Genomic DNA, 25,520 nt, shown 5'->3' with positions numbered 1-25,520 from the left:
CTTTTTAAAACTTACTCAAATTTCGCGTAAAGCATTTTTTTAAATTTTAAAACTGCGCGCACCTATTGTGCAGCCTTTTTAAAACTTTTTTGATTGATATAAATAAATTCATTACATTACAATATTATCATAAACAGCCTGTCAAAACTACATTTACATTTAGATTTCCTATTTTAAATCAAATAAATCTGTTAAAACCGTGCACGATAGTTACGCACTGTCATACCGGCATAAATTGCAGCCATCGCACACAACAGCTGTTTTTTGTTATGGTTGGCAATAGCCAAACATCGATAACCGGCACACACAACGATAGTTCTAACGCTAGCGCTCTCTTTCTCGCGCTCTCTCTCAATTTTTTTGCTTTACGCTCATCGTGTTTTGCTCATTTGTAGTTGATTTGTTGCGGCGTTCGGTCGTGTATGCTTGTTGCTGTCGTTTGTGTCGCGCGCGTGTGTAATTCCTTAATATAAAAACAATAAAGCAAATAATATGAAGTGCACGCAATTGTGTTAATTAGCCCCATAAAGCACACACACAAAGTCAACAAAAGCCAAAGCAAAACTAGTCAAAAGCCCAAAAAAAAAACAAAAAAAAACACACGCACAATCGCAGCGCCAATAGCAGCAGCAGAAACAACAACAACAATGGCCAATGGCAACGATGTGGGCGCTGGGGATTCGGCCAGCGCCGTCTATGCCGAGCAACTGCAACAGGAGAAGGAGCACGAACATGAACCGGAACCAAATGAACTAACCGCTGTGCCGCGCTACGGATTGAAACTGAAGTTCGATCACGTTTGGCCAGAGAAACGCAATCAGAATTTACGGCCATCGATAAAACAATCGCTGCCGATGGTTCCGCTCGTTTGCAGGTGAGTGAGTCAACGCCGCAGCTGACGTCGACGCAGCCGTCACTGTCGTGGTCGCTGCAGATGCTGACACGAGTGGACAGAGCTGAGTAAATAATTAATTTAAGGCACATAATGTGAAATCAATATTAGGCCTAAGTATAAGCACCGACAACAACAGAGCAGCAACGGTAACTCACTCCCGATCCGTGCCCTTGCGTGCCAAATATAGCGTCAGGTCCTGGTCACACATACACAGCGAGAATAGCAACAATATGAACACAAACACACATGACACTCACACAAGCACACATTTACGCACACATACAAATTTATTCATAAATTGAATACTCTTGGTGCGCTTGGCGCCAACGAAATGATATTAATTCGCCAAAAGCAAAGCCTTCGCATTAGAGATGAGAGTTTGAAGATATTTAGAGTATTGCTAATTATTGTAGAAAGAAAGCACGATAAAACAAAGCTGAAGAGGGTAACAATGTGGTAGGTCATAAATATAACAAAACTACTATTAATCAATTTTAAATTGAGCAAGAAGAAATTAATAGATAATTTGGATAATTTGTTTAAATATACAAAAACTTAAATTAAATATATACTTAATTATAAAAAATATATATTTAATTAAAAAAAGGTATAATAATATTATAAAAAATATATATTTAATTGTAAAGAATTTATATTTTAACTTGAAGAATATGCAAAAATTTTACTATATAAAAATTACTAAAATTGTATTCTTAAAATGATTTTTAAAGCTGAAGAAAAATATATATTTAATGATAATGTACTGTATTTTTTTTTATTTTTAAATAAAAAAAAAACAAAAAAAATATATATATTATTATTAAGGTTATATAATATAATAATTGTGTAGTTAATCTATTACTTAAGCGAGTTAAGTTACTGAAAATCGGAAACAAAACATCTCCTGCATATATTTATATAAAAGTTCTTAGCCCAGTTCCATCTCTAGCTAAAGGATAACTATAAGCATTGCCTGACTTGTCTTGAACTATAATTTTCATCTCAGTTTCGTTACATTGTTGGCTTTTCTATTCTCAAGAATTGATTGCGCTGCGATATGCGCTGCTTCAAATTGAAATTGTGTCCTTTTGATAAGGACCTTATTAGCGCTCTCGCTCGCTCGCTGTGCATGGCTAACACAGTTGACTTTGGCTTGTGGCATGCCCCATTTTGGCGGCGCCACAACTCAAATTGTTGCTTTTGTCGCGGCCCCTGTCGGCCGCCCCGCTCCGCCCCGCCTCTCATCCTGTTTGTCTGCTTCACATTGGCGCCAACTTGGGCGCCCGTTAGCGTGTCCTGGCTACATTTATGGCAGAACACAAATGTATGTAAAAGGGGGAACAAGAAGAGAAACCTGAATATGTGTTTCTACTTTGTTTGCATTCGCTCTTTTTTTTTCGTTTTTGGTCTTTAACAAATAGCATGGCACGAAGGCTCAGCTCTGGCCCTTTATGAACAGCCAGCTAGGCAATCAACGCGAACTACTAACTGACCTATCTGCCCCAAATGCTACCCCAAATTCTCAACCACCCTGCCTACCTCAACCGTGGACTACCCCAAGCTCAGCCAGTGCAATGAACTCGCTTTTGTAGCTCGCATTTGACATCCAAATGTGGGTCACAGCTGCAGCTTCTTAGAAACTATCTAAGGAACTGCAAAACATCTGATAAAACTTTGTACAGTGGACTCTCCTTAAGTGAAAAGTAGATACTTTGGAGTTTACCAACCAAACAAGGCCTTCGACAACATCTTATAGAACTTTGTTTAAGGATATTCTTGAAGAGAGCAGCATAAATTCATTGAATTTACAAGCATTCATTTTGTATAAATTTTATACTCTTGTTAGATATTCTATAATATTAATTATATATTATTAAAAATGTCATATTTAATAATTAAATATTTTATTACAGTTATATAATTTAAGACTACTTTCAACTAGATCAGAAATAGCGAGATCGCATTAAATATCAAAATAAAAACAGGGAAATATATTATATCTATTTCGAGCTGACAATATACATATGTATATATAAATACGTATATTAATTTTGATATAACGTATATTGGAACTCTAAGAAACCATAGTTTTGTCAACAATTCATTCCCCATGATAAATTGACCCTTTTTTTTATCGCTAATCAAATAAAAGTAAAACCCATTTCCGCCGTTTTCTACCTTTTTAATTTCTTGCTTTGAGGTATTACCTATTCTTATCTCTAATTCAACAAAAAATGGTGACCTTATTATTATCGATAAAAATAACCTTTTAAATAAAACCTCTATGTTTGCTTTTCAAATATTTGCCATTCATCTACTAATAGTTTCTTTTAGTGTTATGGGTCTATTTGCATATAATATATATAGCGTGCACACATTTTAAAAGTCGTAAAATAATTCGCTTGTTAGTCATAGATATCAGAGCATTGTATCATTCTGCTCTTATCTGGGAATGTGTAAAATACTATTATTATTATTTTTTGTGAGCCTTGTCAAGTATATGAAATATTTTAGTTGGTATTACTAATGCCAATCTTATCATATGTGGAGTATACATATTCATGTATAATCTGACTTGTTGCATGCGGATAGCCGTTAACGCTTGATAAAGCTTTATTTTCGGGTATTTCTGAAGTATTTTATTGTCTTTGATTATACGTTAATTTTTTTGTGATACTTTTCGATTAGAACTTGTATACTAGATAAAAAGAATTATTTATCTGGGTATATCAAATAACTATAATGATAAGAAAACAAATATTATTACGATATACTATATATATCTCGGTAGAACAAATGACTTTGTCCAAAAGCGAAGATTCCGAGAAAGGTTTTTTTTTTTCTTTCTATTTTTTATAATGAATAATGAAATAATCTTGAAAACATTTCACAGCTGTTCAATCAAAAATGAAACTAAGATTAGAAATAGTTGTGCAAAGTGCGTATAACCTTGATACATATACATATACATATGTATGCCACATAGAAGCTTTTCAAGTATGGCTGGATTTTGATAAGCTCTAAGCAGTAAACCTCGAGCCAGTTGCATATACAGAGCGGATTCCATGTAACCATTCCGGCTGCTCTTTGTTATTTCAGTTGCTCTGCACACAATCAAAGATAGCATCAATTTGTAGCCCAGGCGAATAACATGTGTACTCGAGTTAGTCGCAATTTGTCGCTGTGCGCTGTGCGCTGTGGGCGTCAGGACTTCCACTGAATCCTGCCAGATTCCTTCCTTGGCAACTTGTCACACATGAAACAGCCTGAGGCATGCAACCAGCCAAGCAATGTTTCCCGTAGATCGTTGGCTCCCTCTGCTGCTGCTGCAGCTCAATGAATTGTCGGCATGTGTGTTCCTTGTCGATTGTTGCCATTTTGGATACCCTGTAGAATTGTGTTTATCGGTAATCCAACAAAAATAAATCAAAATCCTTCATTCATAATTTGTCGTATAACTTTATTTTCTTAAATTTTAATTTCCATTTTAAATTAACCTAATTTATAGTGTATTAGAATTTAGTTATTCCTGAGGCATTCTCCAACAAAGCATATTTTTTGGGAATAAGTTAACTTCCTTATGATATAAACTTCCATACAAATTTTTATATTTTATATACATTTTCTGTTATTCAATTTTATTGTAGTCCAACTTCGCTTCCTTAAAAAGTTTTCTTCAGATGGTATTTGTAGTTCCTTTAACCACCACTGAAAAAAAAAAAAAAAAAAAAAAAAACATATATCTTACAATATATCATTTTTCGTTGTCTCGAAATTATTAAAAAATTTAGAAAATGGCGAGGCGAAAACACCTTTGAATAGATGTGATGATATGTGCATACTTTTATAGATTACAGCTCAATATGTTTGCTTAAATTCACATTTATCTCAGCTTTAAGTTAGCTAGGATTATGAATCTATAATAATAACAAACAATCCACGAAAAAAATCCATATAATCTAATCATCGTCCGTCACCAATTATCGTCCTCGTTTCCAACTTAAGAACAATTCCATTCCAGAGCAATTCTTAGTCGATCATGCCCAATCCCTAAAAACTTCTCTTCCTTCATTTCATTTTAGTCCCCTTTTCTTCGCCCTGCACTCAAATGACGTGTTCATCCAGGCATTCCGGCTGCAACTCCCAAAAGCACTTTTCCGTATTGTTTTTCCATGCGAGGCATTTCATCTTAGAAAACGTACAAATCTTTCATTCGTGTCTCCATAAAATGAAAGCAATTTTTATGCCTTTGGGGAGTTCTTTCCACGTCTTAAGTTTCTCCTGAAATTTGCCTTTTAGTTTTTTATTTTTGTTTGCCGACTTGTCACATTTTATTTATTTTTGGCTTTGTTAGGGAAGAATTTTCATTTACTTGCTATTTTATAGCCAAATGAAATGCTGAAAAATATGTTTTCGAATTCCGGGCTGCATTTTATTTTTATGGAATTGTGTAAAAATAGCATGCATGCATTTGAATGAAATATTTATTTTCGTTTTTGGCTGAGAATCTTATGAACGGAAATTTCTGTCGATGACTGCGAGTATTAACAGAGAGTTCTTGTCTATTTACTCAAAATAATGATTTATGAGACTTTTACAGAAATACGTCAAAGTTTTTGATAAGAAACTCTGTGAATTTGCTGAGTGATGAGTTGAAATATTTATGATTCAATTAGGCTTAAAATAATTGATTTATCAAATTTATCAACTCTCATATCTGTATATGTATATCTACATATATATAGAGCAATATCTATCTGTTTCCTAAGTCAATTTGTCGTTTCCATTTGCAACTGTCCCGAGCTGACATGAAAATAGTTTTTTTAATTGAATTGCCAGCTGGACTACCCGTTAATAGGGCGTATGAATGAAAATATTTCTTTCCTCGTTGCTCCCTCGGACATAGTTGGGTGGCTCGGCAAGGTAATTCGCAAAGGTGCAAACCCCACTGCCTGCAGTAAAATTACAAATGAAGTTGGAAATATTGTTGCAATGTGCACGGGCGGGCAGCTGAATGGAATAAACCTAGATGCCTGGCTGAATGTCTGGCTAAGTGGATGGAATGGAATGAAATTCAATTATAACTTTGTAGTTTCTCGTTGCACAACTGGCGAACTAATAAAAACATTACAACGTATCTGACTTTATATATTAAATTAAGCTAGTTAAAGCTATTAAATGCGCGCTTTAGGCAGATGAGATCGACTAGATAGACTGAGTCAGATTATGAACCTTTGTAAATTCTGAAGAAGAAATACAGTCTCTCTCTCTCTCTCCCTCTCTCTCTCTCTCTCTCTCTCTCTCTCCCACTGCCTCTCTCTCTCTCTCCCTCTTTCAAATTTAACTTTTAGAATAATTCCAACTTGGTGAAACTTCAAAAACTGTTCTACAAACATAACAAACCAAACCTTTGCGTTTATAATCATAAAATAATTTTTTTGTAAAAAACATCATTTCCGAATCTCAGTTAAAAGACCCAAGCAATTTATTACTACGAGCTACAGCTATTTTGTAATTTCGTATGTATTTCAATTATCCCGGTGAAAGCGTTGTGTGTGCGAATATTTATGGGAACAATTGCTCCCTATCGCTTGATATATGTGAATTTAGGTGAGTGTTGACCCAAGAACTTTCGAATGAGAGGGCTGATTCGAACCATAAACAGATAACAGGATGAACCGTCATGAGAACATTGTGTGCAAGGGCTGCAGTAAGGTGGACTTTACGGGCCGCTGTTATCGTTGCCTGAGCTGTCAGGACTTTAATATGTGTGCGGAATGCTATGACAATGATTTTACCACAGCTCAGCATCCATTCGATCATCCGGTCAAGTGTGTGCTCACGCCGGGCGACGTTGAGCTCTACTTTGGTGGCGAATACCTGAACGATCCGCCGCAGAGCTATCGATGTCCGTACTGCAAGCAGTGGGGCTACAATGAGTCCACATTTCTGGAGCATGTCTCCGCCGAGCATGTGGGCGCCAGCACACTGCTGGTGTCCACCATGGTCACCCTATTCGAGCAACAGCAGGCGGTGCGCCTGTTTCTAGAGGACGAACAGCTGGCCGTATTCGCCTCGGCCGCAACGTCACGCAACGAACTGATGAACCGCAACGAGGGCTCGCTGGATCTCTTCCTGGAGCCACTCAATCCCAATGGCAGCTATCAGCGAGAGCATCCGATATCGCCGCTAATGTTTCGCATTGCCAAGCCCGGCGCCGTCGAGGTGGCGCCCTGGGTGGCCGAAGGCAACACCTTGACGGCATCGAACAGTAACCACAACGTCGACAGTAATTTTCAGATACCGGACCAAGTGCGTCGTCAGTCCCTATTGGATCGTGCCCGGCAGCGTCTCAGCTTCGATAGACCGCCGCTGCCGTTGAACCAGCAGCTGCATCACCAGCCCCTTCAGCACCAGCCGCAACAGCAGCAGCACCATCCTCATCAGCTGAGCGGCCATCCCACGCTCTCCGAGATGATGAGATACAATGAGCCGCTGCCCACCAGTCGCAGCAGTCGTCCGGGCAACTTTCGCATCGTCACCAATCATGCGCCCAATCAGCCGACCAACGGACGCACCATCAATCTCTTCGGGCACAATTCAGCGACGGAGAATATGCGACGCGCCTTCTATCCGCCCGGTGAAATCACGCGCGTGACGCGTGCCCAGCGCCATCGAGCGCCACGCATTCAAATGGAGAGCTTCCCAACCAGCGGAGTGCGGCAGGTGCATGTGCAGCGTTTGCGCGGCGGACCCGGCCCGGGCCCGATGCCGGTACCCAGTCCCGGCCAGCGTCTGGTCGAGTTCAGTGAGTTGGCACACGGCGCCAATGAGCTGCTGGGCCAGAATGTCGTCTCGGGTGCGGTCATGTTGCGCACCATCGAGGAGGAGGAGCCACAGCCACAACAACAGCAGCCACAGCAGCAACAACAACAACAACAGCCGACAGCTGAGGCCAAGCAGCTGGAACAGGAGCGTGAGCGTTATCTGTGCTATCCGTTCCTATCGGCCACATCGACTGCACCCTGTCCACCCGAGGAGCAGATCACATTCTTGGCCCAACGCGCCGAGTTCGTGGCCCAACTCCTGGCCTCGGTGCTGTGCGAGGAGGAGCTCGTCGGCGGCATGGGCGCCATGGGACCCGCTGATGGCGACAACGACGACGACAACGACTCGATGGACAAACGCAGCGTAATCAAGCGATCGAATAGCGAATTTGTGGGCGCTGGCGACTCCCAGCTGGACCTCAAGCGTACTACATCCTGCTGAGGCTCGATGCGACTCTTGTCCAGTGCTAATTCGTTTTGGTTCACTGTGGCAACAGCAGCAGCAGCAGCATAGACTTTCGTTGATATTCTTTAACAAATTACTAGGCACAACAAATTTTTGTAAATTCCAATTGTCCGAGTTTTTGGAGAGACCAGAGTGTAACCCCATTATATATATTTATTCTTTGACCATGCGGCCCTTAGGCGTGAACTTTTAAAATTTCCAATTGTCGTGAAGTCATTTGCGTCGTTCCATTTGAATAATAAATGTGACTGTATACCAGATATTTCAAAATTAAATCGATAGGTTATCGATAAATTAATGTAACACATCAGTATAAAAAAATAAAATCGACTAGTCGAATATGGACCAAGAACTATTGAATGCGAGAAAAATATTGCAACTGTATATTATCGATAAATGTTTGAAAAGTCAGATGAGCTATTAATTTGAACAGGTTTTACGTTTACAGAGAGTATTTAGACTAATTTTCGATAAGCAAAATCGATTGATTTTTAAGGAATGCTTTTTAAAGACGATAAACTTAATAGAGCATCAAAGTTTTTTCTCGAGTGGATATCGATAACTTATTGCAAATTTCTTTTGTTTGCAAATCACTGAAAAATTTGCCATTTATAAACTATTAAATTATTTTTAAAGTGTTTGTAAATGTTTCTCTAAATTCACAATTAATATAAATACAAAGAAAGCGATTTCGAAATGTTATCGATAACATGAAATCCTTGATTAATATTGCTAAATTATCGTTGGTATATAACAATAATTTGTCGATAAGCTGCACTTAATTTTTTTTTAGTAATCGATAACATATCGATACTTCACCTGACATTTAATATACCCAACTTATATGACATCAATCATCATATCATAATATAACGAATATAACAGTCAAGTTGAGCCTTGTCCATGTTGCTATAAAAGACCACGCCTTACAATCCCACCTTTACACCAACACAGCAAAAAACCCTCCACGTAAAAGTGTCATTAGAGCCGCTGCCTACAATTCAAGCTCACCTAAATAGCGTGCTTCTCGAGGGCCAATTAAAAAGTCAAATGCCTCGCGGCCTGAAAATGGAATTTTCTTGGCAGCTCCGCCAACATTTTGAGGTTGACCACACTCTCTGTGGTCGCTAAAGAGGACTCACCAAATTATTTTGTAAACAAAAAATGCAAAAAGCGAGAGACAACATTTATATACATATATATGTATGTATGTATATAAAGAGGGGATAATCTGTGAACAGAAATTTAATTTTTAAATTGAAATTAATTGAATAAATTGAAGCGCGTCTGGAATGGAAATCCCTTTGAGTCAATCAGGCGTGCCATGCGCTGCAGAAGCGTTTTAAATGAGTTTTATCTCATGGGCTTATGGGCATTTGAGATGTAGAGATATGTGTGTATGTGTACTGAGAATTATTCTGATTGCAAATGACTAAATTTAATGGATTCATTTAAGTTTTATTTCTATTGTTAGAATGTTGTATTTGACACGCATTAAGTCTTATTTTGCTAGCTATTATTCATGAGGGCTTATGAATATTCGATATGCAATAAACAATTGCTTATTAACATTCAAAACAGCTGCCCGTTAGTCAGCCAAGAGGTATTTGTATGTGTGTGTGTGTGTGAGTGTGAAGTGCTGTCACGCCTTGTTAAAAGCATAAGTGGCAAGGGTTTGTCCAGAACGGAGGTAGAGAATTGAATAACGCTATGCGCATAGGTAAATGCAAGAGAGTTGATAAATAATAAACAACTGGATGAGCACATTTCGTTTTCATATAAATACTTATCAAGCCGGATAGATATACCAAGCGGTTATATGGGACTCTATTAAAATGTATTAGTAATGTTGTTTAAAGTTAGATTTATACTAGATCTCAGTGAACTATTTATTTGACAACTAAATTAAGAGATTATATAATAAGAGGAATTCAACTTTTCAACATCATGTTAAATTACATGTCAAATGTATAATGAAGTTCCAAAGAATTGGTTCTTCAGTTGATTAACCAACTCTTACCTTTAGCTACAGAAACAACGATAAAGTGTTGCATGTAAGTGAGCTTGCCGTTAAGTAAAACTTGGCTCTCGATTGACCACACAATCATCATGTGTCGCAGCACTTATGTGTCCATAACACTAGGGCGGTTTCTCGTTCTCTTAGACATTTCCGCCTGGTAACCCAGCGCCATTGACCCTACAGCCGCTTGGGCTTGGTTCCATGCACTTGACTTTCGCACCACCGAGAGAGTGACCTTCCGAAAGTGAGGTGGGACGGGGTGAGTGCGGTTGCGTCGGGTTGGCATGTTTCAGTGACTAGCCCTAAATTCGATCTATGTATGTATGTAGTCAACTATGTATGTATGTATGTAGGCAACCCCTGTTTGGGGCTAGGCAAACATTTACGCAGTTTTTGTGACATCAGCGTCAACGGCATGATGAAGTGAGGGAGTCCATTAGAGTGGCACAAATCTGATACTCTGTTTTCTATCTCGCTCTCTCTCTCTCTCTCTCTCTTTCTTTCTCTTTTAGATATGCTGCCTACTATTGGAAGGTGTCGCGCGAAGGTCGTCGCGTCTATATGGACTACTACTATATGGAGAATGGCAAACAGATCTATGGCGTGCCCATTGGCGGCATTGGCGGCGGCAGCATTGGGCGTGGCTATGCTGGCGAATTTTGTCGCTTTCAAATGCGCCCGGGCATCTATGAGTACAATGTGGTGCAAGCCAATCAGTTTATAGTAACCATCAAGGATCACAAAGGCTGCACCATATTTCAGAGTTTGCTCTCCCGTTGCAGGTGAGTCGGTTACGTAGAGAACTACGCTTCAATCTAACTATTCTTTATCTAACTTAAAGTTGTACTTGCCAAAAATCTAACTTCATATATCTATCATTCAATTTGTCTATCACAAATATCAATCTATATTATATACTTTCATATACATAAATATCTTACTATATGTGTCCTGTACTTCAACTATTGTAAATATCTATCAATCTATATTATTTAAATGAAACTTGTTCCTTCACTTCCCACATTTACTTTCATATTTGGATATATTTATATATTTAGCTTTATCTAACATACAATTTGTCCATCACAAACATCTGTCAATCTGTGTTTACTAATCAATATTGAACTCTTAGTCAACCATTTCATAATCACAAATATTTGTGCTTAACAGATTTCTGTTTTATTTGTTCTGCTTTATTGCTTCGCATTTCTCTTGCTTTTATTTATTATATTTGTCTCTGGTTTTCAGCATTTCAGCTTTGTGCTGTTTATAATATGTTTTTCATTCTAAAAGTTGTTTGTGCTATCTAACAAACACGCAATAGTTGGGATATTTAGCTTCAATTTGAATTGTGATATTTAGCCGTGTTGTGTTCTGTGTAGCTCTAATCGAGCGACATTTATAACATGAAATGACATTAATTTCGCTCAGCTTCAATGCTCGTTCACATGATGCAAAAGAGAGTTGACGGGCTTTTTTCAAGATCTGACTGGGAGCTACAATGATTGCTGTTATTTTTTTCCTATATAAATAAAATTATATATTAAAAGCGTGTCAAATCACGTTAAACCATATATTGCACAGCTTTGAGAACAAGTCTTGTGGGTAAAACACTTTGATTTCCTTTACTATATATGTTCAATCCAAAAATTTAAATTGTAGACGAAATTCGAGTATATAAATGTTAATGTTAATGTTATATTTACATTAACAGTGTGAACCAAGATTAATGGCTTAACAGTAACAGCGCCAATAAATCCCTGAGGCTTAACAGTAGCAGGCTGTTACAGTTAACAGTGGGGATTATTAAAAATTTAATATGATTCAGCTCAAGTTTGAGCTTGAGTATATTTAGTCAATAGTCGTCTATTAATTTTAACGCACTTTATTATCTCCATGAAAAAGCTCGAAATGTTGAATCACAAAAGAGTTCTTAACTAACATTAATGTAAGCTATGTAAATAATCTGTTACCTCAATTAGCTCAACTAGTAATTGAAATTCATTATAAAATTGTATTCCAAGCGAGTTTTCAGTATTATCTACGTACACGTCAATATAAGTTATGCACTTATATTAACCTAACCTCCCTATTTCCAGTTGTAAAAACTATAAAATTACTTTATAATATTTAGTTTCTAGCTGTGTATATCACTCTGCCCTATATACAATGTTTACATCTCAATATATACTTCACAGTTTCTTTTACTCCTTACTTCTATATATTTTATAGTCTCTCCCATTTGTAATGTAACACTTTCCTAACCGAAACTCTTTTCGAAATATTTAAAACGAACACCTTTCTCCACACTCTAACGAATGCCCCCATAACGGATAAGTCTCCACTAATTAACATTCAAATGTCAACGAGTTTCAATTATAATTTCACAGCATAATATTTCGTTGTTTTTTTTCTCTCTCATTTTCGCTGCACCTGATAACAAACTTTAAACAAATAAAATACCACCATGATCACGAACACGGGGAAATGTGGAATAAACAAATAAAACGAAATGAAAATTGCCTCTCCATATGGCTTTTTGCTTTTACTTTTGCTTTTGCTTTCGGGCTGTCTGTCTGTGTTTGCTTTTGCTTCTGCGCGCGCGCGCGTGCGTCGATCAACAACATCAACAACAACAACAACAACAAACCATATGCCATCCATTTGGGAATGTGTAGCACCAAATCATTCAAGGCAAAGACTAAGACACCAAGCACCAACAACAACGATATTGATGCCTCGACCGATGAGGCCGAGGCACAGAGCACTAAATGTCAACTGCCCCATTGCAGCTGCAGCCGGAACCGACAGCCGCTGAGCACCTGGCACTCGAATATCGAGGACTCGCGGTGCAGCTATACGGGTCTGTATCCGCGCGCCTGGACCGAATACGATCTATCGCACTATGGCGTCCGCTTGGTCTGTCGCCAGATCTCTCCGGTTATACCGCACGACTACAAGGAGTCGAGTCTGCCGTGCGCCGTCTTCGTGTGGTCAGTCCAAAACGTTTGCGATCAGGAGCGCAAGGTCTCCATCACGTTCACCTTCAAGAACGGCACGGGCAACAAGAAGCAGGATGCGGAGGGCAATCCCGAATCGCAGCTCATCGCCGAGGGCAGTGCCAAGGGCGTGGCCATTAGGCAAACAATTGGCGATATGCCCTGCAGCTATAATCTCGCCTGTCGCGTGCTGCCCGAGATCAGCATCACGCGCTGTCCGCAGTTCGATCCGGCTGGCAGCGGCGAGCAGCTGTGGGCCCAGCTCAAGGAGTACGGACAGCTTAACGAGCAGCCCACGTCGGAGACGCTTAAAAGTGGGTTCGATTGAGATCTAATGAAGTCTATAGCGATCTAAATCTTTCCTTTTCTCATTCACAGCCAAGGACATAGGCGTCGCTGTCTGCGCCCAGTTGGCCCTCAAGCCGCAGGCATCGCATGAGCTGGAATTCGTGCTGGCCTGGGACATGCCCAAGATTCAGTTTCCACGCAAACTGCAAACCCACACGCGCTACTACACCAAATACTTCGATGACAGCGGCGAGTGCGGACCCAGGATATGCGAATATGCATTGAAGCAGTACGCCAGCTGGGAGCGACTTATCGATGCCTGGCAGCGACCCATTCTCAATGATGAGTGAGTCCGCAGCACACAGCATATACAATATATTCCCAGCTAATCTCTGTCCCATATGCATAGGGGCCTGCCTGATTGGTACAAGTGCGCCATATTCAATCAGCTCTACTACATCTCGGACGGCGGCACAATCTGGCTGAAGTGCGACTCTTCGCTGGGCAACCAGCTGGCTTTCGATGATCCGCGCTTGGCCTACGGCCGCTTCGGCTATCTGGAGGGTCACGAGTACAGAATGTACAATACGTACGATGTGCACTTCTATGCCTCGCCCGCTTTGGCCCATCTCTGGCCCAATTTGCAAGTCAGTTTGCAGTACGACTTCAAGGATGCAATTGGCGCCGAGCTGAATGATACACGGAAAATGTTATACGACGGAAAAGTGATGCCGCGCAAGATCAAGAACTGTGTGCCACACGATCTGGGCGATCCCGATGAGGGTAAGTAGTTGTAGTTGGGCTACGCTAAATCAGTTGCCTAATTGAAATACTCTTTTACTTATAGAGCCCTTCACGCTCATCAACTGCTACAACATCCACGATGTCAATGACTGGAAGGATCTCAATACAAAGTTCGTGCTACAGGTTTACAGGGACTACTATGTGCTCAACGAGCTGGCCCAGGCGCAGGCGGACAATGCCAGCAAATTCAGCTCCATTGAGTTCATAGACAAAGAGAGCCTCTACGAGCAGTACAGCCAGGACAACAATCGCAAGAGTTCGGCAGATGGCAAACAGCGTAGGCGGAAATTCCACTATATAAAATAACAAATATATATATATATAATCTATGTAATTCCTCAACTTTACAGAGAATCGCAAATCTGCTTCCATGTACATCAATGAAACGAATGGCAAGGTTTATCTCATGGATGCCATGGTCTATCTGAAGTCCATGTATGGCGCCTGCAAGGCCATCATGGAGCGCACCATTGAGTATGATAAGGATAATGATGGCCTCATTGAGAACACCAAAATGCCCGATCAAACCTACGATGCATGGGTTATGGATGGACCCAGTGCCTATTGCTCCGGCCTCTGGCTGGCGGCACTGCAGGCCATGTCTGTTATGGCCACGCTTTTGGATCAGCCGAACGACTGTTTGCGCTACCAGGACATATTGGAGAAGGGCAAACGGTCGCTGGAGGAGAAGCTATGGAACGGCAGCTACTATCGCTTCGATTTGTCGCACAATCATCGCGATACGATCATGGCCGATCAGCTGTGCGGCCATTGGTATTTGAAGTCGTGCGGCTTTGACTATGAGATCTACCCGAAGGAGAATGTGCGCACCGCCTTGAAACGCATTTACGACAACAATGTGATGGGCTTTCACGATGGCAACATTGGCGCCGCCAATGGCTTCATAGCAAACGCCAGTGAGCCGTCGAAGCCGGGCCATGTGGACAACAGCACCATTCAGGCCGAGGAGGTGTGGCCAGGCGTTGTCTACGCCCTGGCCGCAACCATGATACAGGAGGGCATGTTCGACGAGGCCTTCCAGACAGCCGGCGGCATGTACAAGACCTTGTCTCAACGCATCGGCATGAACTTTGAAACACCAGAGGCGCTCTATGGCGAGAAACGCTATCGTTCCATTGGCTATATGCGGCCCCTGAGCATTTGGTCCATGCAGGTGGCCTGGGAGCGACGCCGTGCGCTACGCGACTAAGTCATAACAGTACAATCTATATGATCTATAAGTTGAGTTATCTATGTTTATATATGTATGTACGCGCTACCAAACCAAAGATATTTCCTAAGCTAACACACAAAGGTTCTTAGCTTTTAGTTATTCTGTTTAGCGGTCGCAACGTTACGAGAAAAATGGTATTCAAATGTTTCAACAATTAGCTTTATATATTTATGTATTTGTTAAAAACTAAGTTCAATCCTTTACCTGTTCTCAATGTCTTCTCTAGCCACTAAGTTTATGCAAAACACACACTCGCTAAGATCTATCAAGGGGCACCGGCTTAAGCGCTCTGCTCTGTTCCAAGTACAATTATTGAATGGTATTCAAAGAAGCACAAAACGTATTTAAATGTTAGCTAAGCCAGTTGTTTACAAATTTACAAATATTCTCCTGGCTCCATTAATTATTATTATGTATACATATATGTATTTATGTCTTTACAAATTAAGAGAATTATTCAAATATTTCAAATGTTGCTGTCGAAAATAAAATTCATGAAAGAAATCTTTGGGAAGAGAGAAATATGTTGATAAGCTTTTGGGCATTTTCCACTGAATGGTTAATCAGTACGTAATATAAGCCAAGCACAAAATATAGAGTTTACCTAGGTGTAGGAAACATAGACAAGACGGACTTGAACTTCAGTTGATAAATAAATTTACAGTTCCATTAGTTTTGCTAATCTGAAAACTAATCAGGAAACAGCTTCTTCGAGACTAACTCTAAATAATCAATGCTCGCCTTCCAATAGATATTGATTTTTCCATTTATTAACAGTCTGAATTTGTATAGCAAGCCAACAATTTATCGCAGTTTAATTCGAAATAAAAACTATATACATATATAACTCTAAGCAAATCAGTGGCCCTTTAAGATCAACAGTTAAAATTGTGGACCTACTTACGCGTTAACTGCTGTTGATCTGCTGTGGCGCACCATGCTGACTGGTCCATTGCTGCAAAAACTTCTCATATTCCCGTCTGCTGCGACACAGGATGACCAGCGTAGAGGGGCGACAGCCCAGCGACTGCAGCTCCTCCATGCGCTTTTGTGTGGTCTTTAGGCTGTGGCACAAAATCCGCGGCACTTGCGCAATTTCAAAGCGTGTGAATTTCGCAACGTCCAGCAAATAGTCCAGCACCTCTTTGATCTGTCGGGAAAGTGCAGTTACAGTAATTTATATTTACGAAAAATAAAGGCAAACTATTCGATTGGCAAACCTTTGTAACGCGCACTGTGTGCACCTGCGGATGTCGATCCATAATTGCCTTTGTTTCGGTCACACTGAAGCCCAAGCGATGCGCCAAATACTCCACCACGGAGGAGAATTCGCCCAGCACCTGCAGTTCATCCAAGGAGAGCTTTAGAGAGCTGTGGAAATAAAAATATATCGAAAGGTTTTATATAATCGGTAATGTACCTTAACATAAAGAGTACATGTAAAGGCTTGCTAGTAGCCTAGCGTAAGCTTCAGAGATAATCATGAATGATGTAGGCTTCGTTCACCGTTTCCCGATGTCTAGAAATTTTGACAAACCCTTATATGAAAGAAATCCCATTTTCAATCTCTTGCTAACTCAAATATCTCCCTTTTATTTACCGTTGCAGTATTGGTTCCGGGCAGCGCACCATCCAAGGCATTATCTTATCTTTTTTCGCACGTTGGGCGCGCTCCAGGCGCAGTTCCACAGACTTGGGTGTATAGCGAAAGGCCCACAGATCGCGCAGTATGTTAATGGGTGACACATTATAGTGGATCATGTGCTCCAGATTCTTCTCGAACATTTCATATGGCATTTCCAGTATGAAGAGTCGCTTCGACAAATATTTTGTGACGATCTCGGGGCTGACGCCGAGCTTTTCGCTGATATAGTAAACGCGATTCTTTTGCGGATATTCATTGGTCTCCGCATTCAAGGTGCCCACCAGCTTGCGTAGGCGTGGCACCGTGAGACGCAGAAAGGGCACGAAGTGATTAATGTCGAGCATGTGCATCGATTTGATCAGCTCCAGCTTTAGTTCTAGACGGTCTAAAAAAGGATTTAGAATAATAATTATGAGGGATTTGAAATAATAGATTTATTCGTACGCTGATCGAGCACCAACAGCCAGGGATATTCCAAAAAGCTTTTCTTGGTCACGCCCTCCAGCATTAGCCTGTCTACCGCATTGGTCATGCAACGACTGCGATAGCTACGACGCACTTGCTCATCGCTCAGAATGCGCTGCGCCTCCTCGTCGGTGAGCCGAAAACGTTCGCGCAGCGCCGCAATCAAAGCACTGGCGCGACTGCCGCTCTCCAGCTCTGTGCGATACGGCACATATTCATTATCCGCCTCATGCGCTGTGGGCGTTGCATGGATACTGATGCCGGCGGCGGCGGTGGACAGTGTGGGCTGCTTTTTGTTCAAGCGACTCTCGCAGGCGTATTGTGTAAAAAGCGCGCGGCTGACATTTGTTGTGCTAAGCAAGCGCACTGCGTGTGGATATGTTTGCCGCTGCAGTCTGAGCGCGCAATCAAAGCGACGAGTTAGATTGCGCAACATATTCGAAATATTTGATGAAAGTTCTGATGAAATTGTTATTATATTAAACACTAAAAACTGATACAATCTGTACGCGCAGAACAAGTTACCGAACAGCTGAGTGTACAGCGTTGCCACAATGTTTGTCTTGGTCCGATTGGTGGCTTCGCTACGCAGTCTGCTTACATGGCGCATGTATAACAGCTCTGCCTTAGCTTCTTTTGCATAAAGTGGCGCGCGATTTGAAAAATATTAAAATATAGGTTTTGTAAATAACTACATATGTAAGTAAACGAATGAAGGTTTAAACATTATTTAAATTAAATATAAATATATTAAACGATTTTTCTTGTTTGTTTTTCATATTTGTTTTTATTGTGCAAAAATACTGTTTTTTTTAACACAGGCATGTGACAAACTGACCGTTAAGAACAAGTTTAAACATGTACATAAATCATGAAATATGTATCACAAAAAATTCCATTAGCCTTCAAATGGACAAAATAATAAGTAAGTTAGAAAAAACGAGAACACATATCGGAAATAAAAAAGTTAAAAGAAATTTGAAAAACAATACAATTTACTCCACATCAATGTCCTTGGTGACGCGACCCACCCAGTAGACAAAGCCAGTCTGCACCACTGTGGCCATGAATTTGACATTTCCCTTGTAGCCTGCTGGTGGGATCCACTCGAAGGTAACGCCGCTCAGAGGGCTGCCTTTGACGGCGTTCAAATGGGTCAAGGAGTCCTAAAAAGAAGTTCGATGATTAGTATTTGCATATACACTTCAAGTATTTATAGTTATATTCTCACCTGTGGTCCCGAGCAGTCTAGGGTTTGCGAGTGCTGCGTGTCCACCACCTTGAACTGACCCACCACACGATTCTGACCGTCGCGCGCTTGGATCAGGAAGCCCAGGAACTGATCGCCGCCCAGTGTCAGTGTCAGTTTCTGATCGCCACGCACATGTGAGGGACCCGAGAAACTATATGGCGGCTTCTTGGTCTGCAGCTCAGCTCCGTGCTGTGGGGTCAGATCACGGCAAGCGGCCTTTGGTGCGCCCTCTGAGTAGGCGTGCACGCTAACAGCGAGAAATGCGGCAATTAGTAGCAAACGGAACATGGTGTCTGCAGTAGAAAGAAGAAGACAGAGATGGATACTGTTAATATACATTATTCACTGTTGCTCTTAAAATAACAAAATGTAAATTGCTAAAGGCTGTGCTTGTTTCTGTTAATAATAACATTAGTCCGCCAATGATAACTTACAATTTCTATTAATGTAGCTTTGATGGGTTATGTTAACTAACAGCATTGTATATTCAAATATACGAAGAACAACTGTTACCGGCTGCTTTTATCTTCTTAACAGTCAATTCTACTGTAATCCGTTCTATTAAAAATTAACATATGGTCCCAAATCGCTGTTAACCGTTTAATAAATATTTGAATTTAGAGGCTAATTGCATTGGCCTGTTTCTGTTTTGTTTTGTTTTGTTTTGTTTCGCTAATTAATTAACTTTTACAACAATGTGTGCGACCTTTTCTCATATATGAGCTTTTATTCATTTTCCTAGCACTGCCCTTGGCCAGCTTGACCAACTGGCTGTATAAATGTTATCTCCATATTGCATTTACAATTTATGTATGAATTAAAAACCAGAATTTAGCGACAAGTTTCTATATTGATGCACTTTGAACAGCAGTCGTCGTTTAGCCTTGAATATTTGGCAAATGAAGTAAAATCGATATGCGGCTATGCCAAAGTCGGGTTCAACTAACGCACAAGAGATATTTTAGAGACTTGCCAAAATTAAGTAATTTAAGCACGCCCCGTCCATAAATCGTAATCCTATATACACATACACATATCATGTATAACACAATAATTATCAGCTTGGCCAAGTTGCATTTGCATGCTGCTTAAAAAGAGCTTTAGAAAAAAAGATAAGAGAGCAAAATTCGAACCATACATATGTATAACTGGTTTTTGGAGCTCTACGAAATTCGAAAATAAATTATAAAGAAAACCAGTTTACAGTACATTTCCATGAAAGTGCGATTCCATCAACTGAAATCGAAATGATCATTCAGCTGGGCCTTTTGTGAGCAGAAATGAAATAATTTATTACGTCGTGACGGAGGCTGGAGGAGGCAGGGCGAAATGTTTCAATTGCTCTAATCATTTCCTGAACGTCATTTCAAGTTCAAGGCAACTAATTCGGTTGGCCTTTTATTAATTTCCTATTAAGCAGCAAACGATGAACTACGAACAATGATATACGAATAACGATCTACGATTCTCAACGATAAGCGATATACGATATTCGATGACCTATATGAATTTACGATCTTCGATATACTATCCTATACATCCTATAAAATGCACGATCTACGTTCTTCGATATGCCTTTATGAAATTTACGATATACAATGGCCAATATATCATAGCTGAAAAAATGGACTATGTACCATATACAAATATAGATTAAAGATGTAGGATCTTCAATCTATGATGTATAATTTATTATAACCGACCTATGATAGACTATATACATATAATAAATAATAATCAGTATCCTATACTATATATGCTATATACAATCTACAATCGTTAGGTTCTTCTTCAATCTTGATCTATGTTCTACGATCTTCGCTCGATGTTATATGGTCTGTCGTCAAAGCCGTCCATTCGCACGCCAACGCAGTCGAGCACAAAAGACCTTGTCTGAGCGAATCATTATGGAAAAAAAATCGAACAAAAAAAGTGTCAAGCCAGTTTGTCGTGGTACTGAGCCCAGCCTCAAGTCACAGATTTACATATGTATATATATAGATATACCAGATGTATAAGTTATATATGCATATGTATGTTGTTTATATGTTAAAGTTCAGCCGTTTGTCTAGCTACATTAAAGATAATTTGTCTTCTGTTGCCATTGGTTGTTTAATTTGTCAAAAAAAAAAGAAAAACCGGTTGCCTGATTTGTTTAAATAAAATCTCATCGTTTATTTGCCGTTTGCCAAGCACCGAAAGCCTCAATTATTGGATGTTTTGTAATGTTTTGGCAAAAAAAAATAATGCTAAATATAAAAAATTATGAGTTCGTTGAGGCTTGAAGCAAAATAAATCTATGAACTATGGAAGACTAACAAAGCATTGTTTAATAACACGCAATGCTTAAATGCGAGAAACTGGGAAAAATATTAAACAATTGATTAATTATACATATATGTATATGTATATAATTGCTTTATTAAAAAAATGCCAATGCTTGGCAAAGAAATAATAGTAAATATTAATATTATGAAGTTGACTTCGGAAATTTATTATTTAAGTATTGGAACTTTTATTGTTGTCCTGCTAAATGTTTATTTTTATTTGTTATTTTTAGCGCAACTTTATTTATTTTAACAATAATTTTAAAAATATTTAAGGCACTACGCTTTAATCTTACTATATTTTATAATAGTCTCTTTTATTTTTGTGGCACTGCACTATAAAAATCTGTACCTACCGTTTAGATAGAAAGAAAAAACCACACGGCACTAAAGAAAAACTCCAAATGAACTGAAAATTCTACCACAGCTGCCTATTTATACCAAAATAAATAAATATTCATATTAAAGCCGGTCCGTGCTGAAACTATAGGAGACAATAGCTTTATAGACCGGTCAGCGCAGAGCTTTTCAACCAGTAAAGCTGAGCTTAAACAAAGCTTCGCTATTTATATTTAAACGCTGCTTCAGGAATACCAGAGTCGACTCTATAATGCCGCTAAATGCTGACTAATGCCTCACTCTAAATAAACAAACAAATGCCAGGCAATTGCCAATTAACAGCATTCTATTATCAAAGCTATTTGCTGCAAATTCGCCAATGAATGTCAAATATATTTTGATTGAAATGTTAAAGAGAAAATTTATGGGCTTAATGAAATTTGATCAAGTTGAACCAAATTTATGAAATATATAATTATTTATTTTGATTTTATATTTTATTTCAAATCTAAAACCGTTTAGCAAAATGTATTATATATATGTAAACATTTAAATATATTCTAGACCTGCAAGTCTCAAATCATAGATGTCTATAAATTTGCTTTCAATTTTAACGGCGTTTTACTAATCTGCTTCCACGACTTGGCAGCGTTGCCACATAGTTTCATTTAGCTGTCAGTTTTTAAACATTCGTTGAGCAAAAGCTAGAAAAAGTCAGCCCTTGTCAAATAAAATAAAAGGACAATCCAAACTAGGACAACCAATTTATGTTATTTAAAAATAAAAATATTATTTGCTTTTTAACATATATTTTAAAAAAAATTAATTAAACTATGGGAGCTGAGCAATCGGCTTTGTTAGCTTGCACCCAAACGGGCAAACCGGAAAATCCGCTGAAATTGGAAAATTCTGAGCAATTCTTCCAATTGTATTTCGATAGAATGCCCGAGCCTAAAACAGGACCCGTTACAGAGGCCTTGCTGCATTTAATAACGAATGCACCGCACCCAAATCTAGGTAGGTTCTAGCTGACGTCTGAATTCGATCCAGTCAAGTAAAAGTTGTGCCACTTCGATTTGTAGGGTTCAGGGAGCGCGCCAACTGGGCGAATCAGCAGGAACAGGATTCGGGCTTTGAGAACGATGAGCTGGAAATGGAAGAGTCTAGTGAAGCGTACGAGGAGGAGCCGGACATCGATATGATCTCTGAGGAAGAGGAGCGAACAGTTGATCAATTATCGGAGAGTGGAATGAGCATGGCATCGAGCTCAACTTGTTATGATGAGCACAATAATTATGAGAACGACATTGAGATAATTCCATTGGAATTCGTCGATCGGCAGCCCTTCAAGAGTATTGATATAGATGTTCCGCAGCCGCAGATCGAGAATGAGTTCATAATAAGCTTTTCCGTCTTCAATGATGAATTATTATAATCTAATTTTTACATAAATTAAACCATTATGTACATGTTTCTACTTAAAGTTAACCCTCTTCAATCTTAGGGATTTGATGTTTCTCACAATGCCTCGGCGTTCGTCTCGATGCTTTTTCAGCTCCGCCTCACGTTTTTTGGCCATGTATTGGGCCTTCTTTTCTTTGTTCACCTCGAAGGTCATCTGACGATTGCCCAGGGAACGTCCCACATTCGTTACATTGCCCTCCAGGCTGGACATGACGCGAACGCGATCCTGCAGGCTGGCCTGTTTGATGCGCTGCTCTGCCACGCTGTTGCCCCGATCTGAGTCCAAAGGCGTTAATTTGAAGTTTGCGCTCTTCTTGGGTGCTGGATCTTTAATATTTCCATTTCCGTTCGCTATTGGCGCTGCATAATCATCTGGACCATCAGCCTCTTCATCGTCCTCCTGCTCTGCTTCCTCCTCTTCTTCGCGCTGTCGCTTGACCTGCTTGTATGCCTGCTTCATTTCCTTGACATACTCGCGCCTATCCTCATCGTCCGAAGAGGCGTCATCACCGCTGCTCTCCTCGTTGTCCCCATCGCTCTTCTCGAAACCAAACAGATCCTCATCATTGTCACTATCCTCTCGGGGTTGTGCTTCCTCCGCGTGCAACTCGGCAACGGGCGCCACTTCAATACGCTGCTTGATCGCCTTCGCCTTCGATTTGTCCAGGCGATTGAGCACTGGCGCGAGCAGTCGATATTCCTTGGCCTCCTTGTTAATCGCAAAGTCGGTGTTTTCGAACATGGCCTTGAAACGCGAGTCCTGCAACAAGCTGGGCATATTGCGTTGCTTGGCGCTGTTCGAGGGATTCGCCTGCTCGTCCATAATCTTAAGCGCCAGCTCCTTGTTAACCTTGGGCAGCTTGGACTCAATTTGCAGACGCGACTTGCGCTCACTCTCGATCTCCTGTCGCACTTTCTCCTTGCGGAAGCGGTCGAAGGCAAATGGCTCAACAACAGCCTTGGCTTTGTTATACAAGCGCACGTCCATAAAGTAACTAAGGATGGAAGAGGATTTTAAATACAGAAAACCAAGAGAAGACTGAGTAGACATACCCATGCATATAACCTTTGAGCAGATTGCTGCCTATGAGATGCTCTAAGCCCAGTTCTTCCAGTTCCTTTTGTGTTACGAACTGATAATCGTCGTAGACATTCTCCACCACCTCCGATTCAATCTCCTCAGTTAGATTGTCCAAGAAACTGCACCAACGCGGCGCTGGACCCATAGCAGGCACATAGTATGTCATCATTTTGACATCTTCCTGTGCCAAGAAGAACATGCCCGTGTCGGGAATGGTGCAAAAGTCATTGAATGATGATGTGGACTCCACATAGGCAATCTGTTTGCCGGTCTGCTCATCCCACAGCTTCAGAGTCGCTTCATCTAAACTATAGACGGCATTCTGTGAGGGATTAAATGCCAGCCGTTTAATGGGCACCTTATTGAGATGATCCTTGATTAGTAGTGGCTGGCGCGAGCGTATATCATACAGCAGCACATGTCCCGAAGCCGTGCCCACGCCCATTTGCAATCCATTGCGAAATTTGAGCGCTGTGACCGAGGGAAACACTTTAACGCCCGGCAGTTTCATGGCCACATCCAAAGTGGCGCAACGCTGTTTGGTGCGCGGATCCCACGCCTCGACGGTTCCCTCTTTGCTGCCCACAGTCAGAAGATGATGCTCGGGGTTTACTTCGCAAGCATTAAGACAGCTGGCATCCGATTCATACGGTTGCAGGAACTGGCCACGCTCCAGATTAAGACGATATATGTCCTATGGAAAGAGAAATGTTTATATGGGTATATCATATAAGATTGTCATAGTCTTCTAGTACATACCCGACCCACGCCCACAATGAACATATCGCAGCTGGGTTTATGGTACTTCATATCACGCCCAAAGCGCGGTATGCGCAGTCTGTAGTGGCGTCCGTGTGCCGCGTGGATTTCTACATAGCGATCGCATTGCAGAAACACCAGCTTGCTGTAGTCATCGCTGATGACCTCGAACGTCGTCACCTCCGAGTCGAAGCAGCGCTCGAATTTAATAGACAAATTGCTAACTTCAAAGCATTTGACACGTGGCTTATATGTGCCCGTCGCCAGTATGAACTGTTGATCGGGGCTCATGCGTATGCTTGTGCAGACGCCGGGCATATCAAAGTCTTGGATTAGCTCAATCTGCCGCCTCGAGTCAACCTTCTTCATCAGCTGTGAGCGCTTGCGGCGATCGGTGAGCCACTTTAGAAAAAACCAACTTTAATTGAATACTGCATAAGTGAAAATTATTAGTACTTACATCTGGCACCGATTTGCCGGCGCTCAGGTTGTAGATTTTCACATCGTTCACTTCGTTGACAAACATTACTGCATTTTAAAATATAAAATCGCGCATAAACAAAAAGGGAACACGTGCGGTATGATAGTGCTGTGCAGCCAACTAACTACGTTACTTTACAGCACTGCGCAGCAAGTGCTGAACAGCTGATAATTT

At 40.4% G+C, this 25,520-nt stretch overlaps 6 protein-coding genes across 7 annotated transcripts; 3 read left to right on the top strand and 3 right to left on the bottom strand.

The window, feature by feature from the left end:
* The first annotated feature begins 379 nt into the window (after positions 1-379).
* Positions 380-16,040, top strand: LOC115563712 (non-lysosomal glucosylceramidase). 2 transcript variants are annotated; one of them, XM_030387138.2, is made up of 7 exons: positions 380-874; positions 10,721-10,990; positions 13,001-13,521; positions 13,586-13,841; positions 13,905-14,278; positions 14,343-14,576; positions 14,650-16,040. In XM_030387138.2, the coding sequence occupies exons 1-7, from the start codon at positions 648-650 to the stop codon at positions 15,507-15,509; spliced, it is 2,742 nt and encodes a 913-aa protein (XP_030242998.1). In that variant the 5' UTR covers positions 380-647; the 3' UTR covers positions 15,510-16,040. The 2 variants fall into 2 exon arrangements, with proteins under 2 accessions (XP_030242998.1, XP_030242997.1); XM_030387137.2 differs by having other exon boundaries at positions 12,887-13,521.
* LOC115563713 (uncharacterized) lies at positions 6,320-8,540 on the top strand. Its single transcript, XM_030387139.2, has 2 exons — positions 6,320-6,505; positions 6,561-8,540. The coding sequence occupies exons 1-2, from the start codon at positions 6,463-6,465 to the stop codon at positions 8,162-8,164; spliced, it is 1,647 nt and encodes a 548-aa protein (XP_030242999.1). The 5' UTR covers positions 6,320-6,462; the 3' UTR covers positions 8,165-8,540.
* Positions 16,041-16,287: 247 nt separating the features above from the next.
* mTTF (mitochondrial transcription termination factor) lies at positions 16,288-18,208 on the bottom strand. Its single transcript, XM_030387140.2, has 4 exons — positions 17,623-18,208; positions 17,134-17,563; positions 16,754-16,904; positions 16,288-16,683 (listed from the first exon to the last, which is right to left on the bottom strand). The coding sequence occupies exons 1-4, from the start codon at positions 18,077-18,079 to the stop codon at positions 16,441-16,443; spliced, it is 1,281 nt and encodes a 426-aa protein (XP_030243000.1). The 5' UTR covers positions 18,080-18,208; the 3' UTR covers positions 16,288-16,440.
* A 193-nt stretch (positions 18,209-18,401) lies between these two features.
* Positions 18,402-19,183, bottom strand: l(2)34Fc (reeler domain-containing lethal (2) 34Fc). Its single transcript, XM_030387142.2, has 2 exons — positions 18,875-19,183; positions 18,402-18,809 (listed from the first exon to the last, which is right to left on the bottom strand). The coding sequence occupies exons 1-2, from the start codon at positions 19,181-19,183 to the stop codon at positions 18,639-18,641; spliced, it is 480 nt and encodes a 159-aa protein (XP_030243002.2). The 3' UTR covers positions 18,402-18,638.
* A 3,044-nt stretch (positions 19,184-22,227) lies between these two features.
* On the top strand, positions 22,228-23,030 carry LOC115563709 (uncharacterized). Its single transcript, XM_030387134.2, has 2 exons — positions 22,228-22,578; positions 22,644-23,030. The coding sequence occupies exons 1-2, from the start codon at positions 22,395-22,397 to the stop codon at positions 22,994-22,996; spliced, it is 537 nt and encodes a 178-aa protein (XP_030242994.1). The 5' UTR covers positions 22,228-22,394; the 3' UTR covers positions 22,997-23,030.
* On the bottom strand, positions 22,981-25,493 carry l(2)34Fd (nucleolar protein 10 lethal (2) 34Fd). The gene is made up of 4 exons (XM_030387130.2): positions 25,326-25,493; positions 24,866-25,267; positions 24,079-24,800; positions 22,981-24,020 (listed from the first exon to the last, which is right to left on the bottom strand). Exons 1-4 carry the CDS (start codon positions 25,389-25,391, stop codon positions 23,036-23,038), a joined length of 2,175 nt encoding a protein of 724 aa, XP_030242990.1. The 5' UTR covers positions 25,392-25,493; the 3' UTR covers positions 22,981-23,035.
* Positions 25,494-25,520: the final 27 nt, after the last annotated feature.

This window comes from Drosophila navojoa, chromosome 3 (assembly GCF_054131105.1).
Source record: "Drosophila navojoa isolate 15081-1374.11 chromosome 3, UAZ_NAV_1.0, whole genome shotgun sequence".
Classification (NCBI taxonomy): domain Eukaryota; kingdom Metazoa; phylum Arthropoda; class Insecta; order Diptera; family Drosophilidae; genus Drosophila; species Drosophila navojoa.
The sequence above is the reverse complement of the archived record's forward strand: the minus strand, read 5'-3'. Positions and strand labels throughout refer to the sequence as shown.

What these genes read in the sequence shown, in the direction of transcription:
- LOC115563713 (XM_030387139.2), top strand. Translation starts at nt 6,463, where the DNA reads ATGGGAACAATTGCTCCCTATCGCTTGATATATGTGAATTTAG. An exon ending in CTTGATATATGTGAATTTAG is followed by an intron (nt 6,506 to 6,560) that starts GTGAGTGTTGAC and finishes AACCATAAACAG; the next exon opens with ATAACAGGATGAACCGTCAT.
- LOC115563712 (XM_030387137.2), top strand. Translation starts at nt 648, where the DNA reads ATGGCCAATGGCAACGATGTGGGCGCTGGGGATTCGGCCAGCGCCGTC. An exon ending in ATGGTTCCGCTCGTTTGCAG is followed by an intron (nt 875 to 10,720) that starts GTGAGTGAGTCA and finishes TTTCTCTTTTAG; the next exon opens with ATATGCTGCCTACTATTGGA. An exon ending in CACGTCGGAGACGCTTAAAA is followed by an intron (nt 13,522 to 13,585) that starts GTGGGTTCGATT and finishes TCTCATTCACAG; the next exon opens with CCAAGGACATAGGCGTCGCT.
- mTTF (XM_030387140.2), bottom strand. Translation starts at nt 18,079, where the DNA reads ATGTTGCGCAATCTAACTCGTCGCTTTGATTGCGCGCTCAGACTGCAG. An exon ending in GCTGTTGGTGCTCGATCAGC is followed by an intron (nt 17,564 to 17,622) that starts GTACGAATAAAT and finishes ATCCTTTTTTAG; the next exon opens with ACCGTCTAGAACTAAAGCTG. An exon ending in CCGGAACCAATACTGCAACG is followed by an intron (nt 16,905 to 17,133) that starts GTAAATAAAAGG and finishes TTATTTCCACAG; the next exon opens with CTCTCTAAAGCTCTCCTTGG.
- LOC115563709 (XM_030387134.2), top strand. Translation starts at nt 22,395, where the DNA reads ATGGGAGCTGAGCAATCGGCTTTGTTAGCTTGCACCCAAACGGGCAAA. An exon ending in TGCACCGCACCCAAATCTAG is followed by an intron (nt 22,579 to 22,643) that starts GTAGGTTCTAGC and finishes TTCGATTTGTAG; the next exon opens with GGTTCAGGGAGCGCGCCAAC.